At 34.5% G+C, this 3,925-nt stretch overlaps 1 protein-coding gene across 1 annotated transcript; it reads left to right on the plus strand.

Annotated features, from left to right (window-relative positions):
• Positions 1 to 1,417: 1,417 nt before the first annotated feature.
• Positions 1,418 to 2,008, plus strand: LOC141590634 (uncharacterized). The gene has a single exon (XM_074411209.1). The coding sequence runs from the start codon at positions 1,418 to 1,420 to the stop codon at positions 2,006 to 2,008; it is 591 nt and encodes a 196-aa protein (XP_074267310.1).
• The last annotated feature ends 1,917 nt before the right edge of the window (positions 2,009 to 3,925 follow it).

Genomic DNA, 3,925 nt, shown 5'->3' on the forward strand with positions numbered 1-3,925 from the left:
AATTTTATTGAAATGAGAAGATAAAAGATAATGGAGGGATACTAAAAAAATATTTTGAACATAACAAATCTGGCATTTTTTTGCAATATTACTATTTTGTGTGTAGTTTAATATCCAATTTTGCACTTTATTTTACTGAAAATACAATTACTTAAGATAAAAGTTGACTATTAAATATTTTAGGCCACCAAAATGAAATTTTATTCAAAACTCCGGTTAACAAAGTGGAAGTAGTCGAAACCTTAGGACACTAAAGTGGAATTATGCAAACCTCATGACACTAAAGTGGAATTAAGCCAAACCTCAGGGAATAAAATGTAAATTTTCCCAAAATAAAAAACACCTTGAAAGCTACCGTAAAAACTATTGCACTTTTAAATATACAATCAATACATGGCAAAGTAATAACCAGCCAAATGCAAACCACGGTAAATAGTTAAGTGAATAAAAACACATAGGATAATTGGAATTTAGAAAGTAAAAATTGATCTAACCGCATAATTTTGTATATTTGGCATTTCAATACATTTTTAACTACTACTTCCTCCATTTTTATATGATCTACCCATTTGCTTTTGGCTCAACAACCAAGGAAAGACAATTAGTTGCATTATTTGTGTTTAATTAGAAAATAAAGTGGGTGTGTTAAGGAGTGGGGTCAAGCTTAATCTTCCCACCAATTTCAATGTTACCTGGTTTTTGATGAAAAAAGAGGGGGAAAACAAGTTGGAGGGAAATTGGGTGGGAAAAGATATTTTCATGAAATTTTAATTCTCCCACCAAAAAACATCAAGTCAAAGACATTAGAGTACATAAACTGCAGCAAATGTTCTGATTAGTTCAGCTTACATTTCCAACTAAAACAACAAAAAATTACACTTCAACTTTCAATAATTACAATAACTTTTTCACTAAAATTACAGATTCAGCTATTTTCATCATGAAAAAACCTAATCTAACAGATGATGAGAGGCATAGGGTGGTATGCTTGCTGTTTGAGAGCTGCAAAAACGGGAAACCTGCACATGGGAAGATGAATGAAGTGGCAAACATGTTCAATGTCACAAGGAAATCCATTTTCAGTATATGGACAGCAGCAAAACAACAGAGGGTACATGAAGTTCCTATTAATGTGAGGAGTAAGATCAAGGGAAAGAAGGGGAAAGAAAGGATACCTTGTCCATTAGAGGCCATAATGGCACTTGATGTGTCAAAGAGAACAACACTGAAAAGGTTGGGCAAGGCTATAGGGCATGCACCATCTACCTGCCATAGATGGGTAAAACAAGGACTTATTAAGTCTCACACAAGTTCAATACATCCAGCTTTAAGTGAAGACCACAAACACCTAAGGTTACATTTTGTAATGGGGAAATTAGTCTTTGATAGGCTATTGAGGTGTGTAATGTTCAAAGATATGGGTTTAATCATTCACATTGATGAAAAATGGTTTTATATGACCAATCCAAAGTGTAGATACTACATTGGCAGCAATGAAGCTCTTCCTTATAGAAGTTGTAAAAGCAAGAGATACATAACAAAAATCATGTTCTTAGCAGCAGTTTCAAGGCCAACATACAAAGAAAATGGAGAAGTTTTGTTTGATGGAAAGGTTGGTATATGGCCATTTACTTACCAAGAACCATCAAAAAGAAAAAGTAAGAATAGAGAAGCTGGTACAATAGTCACAAAACCAGTTGAATCTATCACAAAGGCAGTCACAAAAGAAGCATTGATCAACTTAGTGATACCAGCCATTAAAGAAAAATGGCCAGCATCTGCATCAAAGAATATAACTATTCAACTGGATAATGCTAAGCCTCATATAAGTGGTAAAGACAAAGATTTCATGGAGGCAGCCAATTCAGATGGATTTAACATCAAGTTAACACAACAACCAACAAACTCACCTGACTTGAACATTTTAGATCTAGGTTTCTTTAGATCAATTCAGTCTATTCAAGATAAAAACCCAAAGAAAGACAAATTGAACAAAGCAAAAATGTAATCAAGCATATGAAGCAGAGACAGCTGAAACACTCGACAATGTTTTTCTAAGTTTACAAGCTTGTATGGTGGAAATTATGCAAAAGAGAGGCCACAATAACTATCCACTACCACATCTTTCAAAGGCTGCACAAAGAAGGCAAGGAACACTACCAAGAGACTTAACAGTTAATGAAGATTTGGTGAAGGAATGCATTCAGTTTTTAATAACTTGTGGAGTGATGAGTGATTTAGATCAATTAATGTTAGATCTAGGCATCCAAGTTCCCTTTTGAACAACCTTGGTTGGTTGTTGTTTGAATGAGAAACTGTCATCAAAACTGTTTTAGGCATGACAGTTTATCAATCAAACATCAGAATCTACATGTTTTTAATTAATGTTAGATCTAGGCATCCAAGTCCCCTTTTGAACAACCATGGTTGGTTGTTGTTTGAATGAGAAACTGTCATCAAAATTGTTTTAGGCATGACAGTTTATCAATCAAACATTAGAGTCTACATGTTTTTAATTAATGTTACTGAACTTTGTAAGACTCCATTTTGGTGACATATGAACTATGTAAGCAATCAGTTTGTAATGGCAAGTTAATGACATTTTAAGTTCAGTGATTAATTCCTTGTTACTCTCAGCAAACACATTTTCGTCATTGAGTAACTGACCACACATAAGTGCCTCATCAAGAAGAAACAAAACATGGAACCTCAAGAATTAAAATAAACAGAGTAACTCAACATGTATTGCCTCTTGGTGGCAGCAAATATAGGCCAACCTAATAATAAGGGTAACTCAACATGGCTACATCTAATGGTGACATTAGTAGCAACAAACATGGAGCCCTTACTTTAGGGTCATATGATGAGTGAAGGAGTAACAAACATTTACCTCTCAGTCTAGTAATGACCTTCACTGAGGTATGGGTACATCATATGGAAATGGAGGAAGTAATGTTACCAACAGCAATAACCAACACCCACAGAAGGTATCCAAGACCTAAACAAAACAGCTAAGCCACGAAAATAGTCCAATTACCAACACCTCAGAACAAACATCAGAACAAACCTTCCAAACAAATCATCAAAACAAACCCATCAGAACACCCTACACACCCACAGAAGGTATCCAAGACCTAAACAAAACAGCTAAGCTACGAAAACAGTCCAATTACCAACACCTCAGAACAAACATCAGAACAAACTATCCAAAGAAATCATCAAAACTAACCCATCAGAACTAACCAGCAAAACTAACCCATCAAAACACCCCAAACAACAGAGGGTAAATGAACACCCTAAATAAAACAGATCTCATCAACAAAGAAAACAGAACAACTAAAAAAACAATTAAATAAAGAATAAAAGTAGAAGTAGTAGAAATGAACCTCCCTTTGTTAGCATTTTTTCCCCTTTTCTAAGTACTTGTCACAAAATATCTTGAATTTCTTTGATTTTGGCGACAAATCAACGGAATTTAAATTTCCCCCAGAAACTTCCTTCTTCTCATTCATATTGTTTCAATTAATATAAGCCATAGCTGCAAAGATAAACAAAAAAAAAGCATTAAACACCATGATTTAGCTGCAAATATAAAAAAAAAAAAATTAACCGTCAAAAGCAAAGATTTACCGCAGTTTCATCCTTTTTACGCTTCTTCTGTAAAAACTTATCGCAGAACTTATGGAATGTCAATGATGAAGGTGAATAAGAACCAGATCTTTCCATTTCCAGGAAAAGCGAGTTTCGATCAACACATGCAGTACCATCATCAACAATCTTACCAGGTTTCTCATCAAAATATGGGACTTCCTCAATCAATGAATCAGGAACAAAAGTATTTTCATTCGCGTTATACGCGGATGTAACCTCTGTGTCATCTTCAACATCAGAATTAAGTAGGGAACCATAACCCGGTATGTATCAG

This window comes from Silene latifolia, chromosome 7 (assembly GCF_048544455.1).
Source record: "Silene latifolia isolate original U9 population chromosome 7, ASM4854445v1, whole genome shotgun sequence".
NCBI classification, from domain to species: Eukaryota; Viridiplantae; Streptophyta; class Magnoliopsida; order Caryophyllales; family Caryophyllaceae; genus Silene; species Silene latifolia.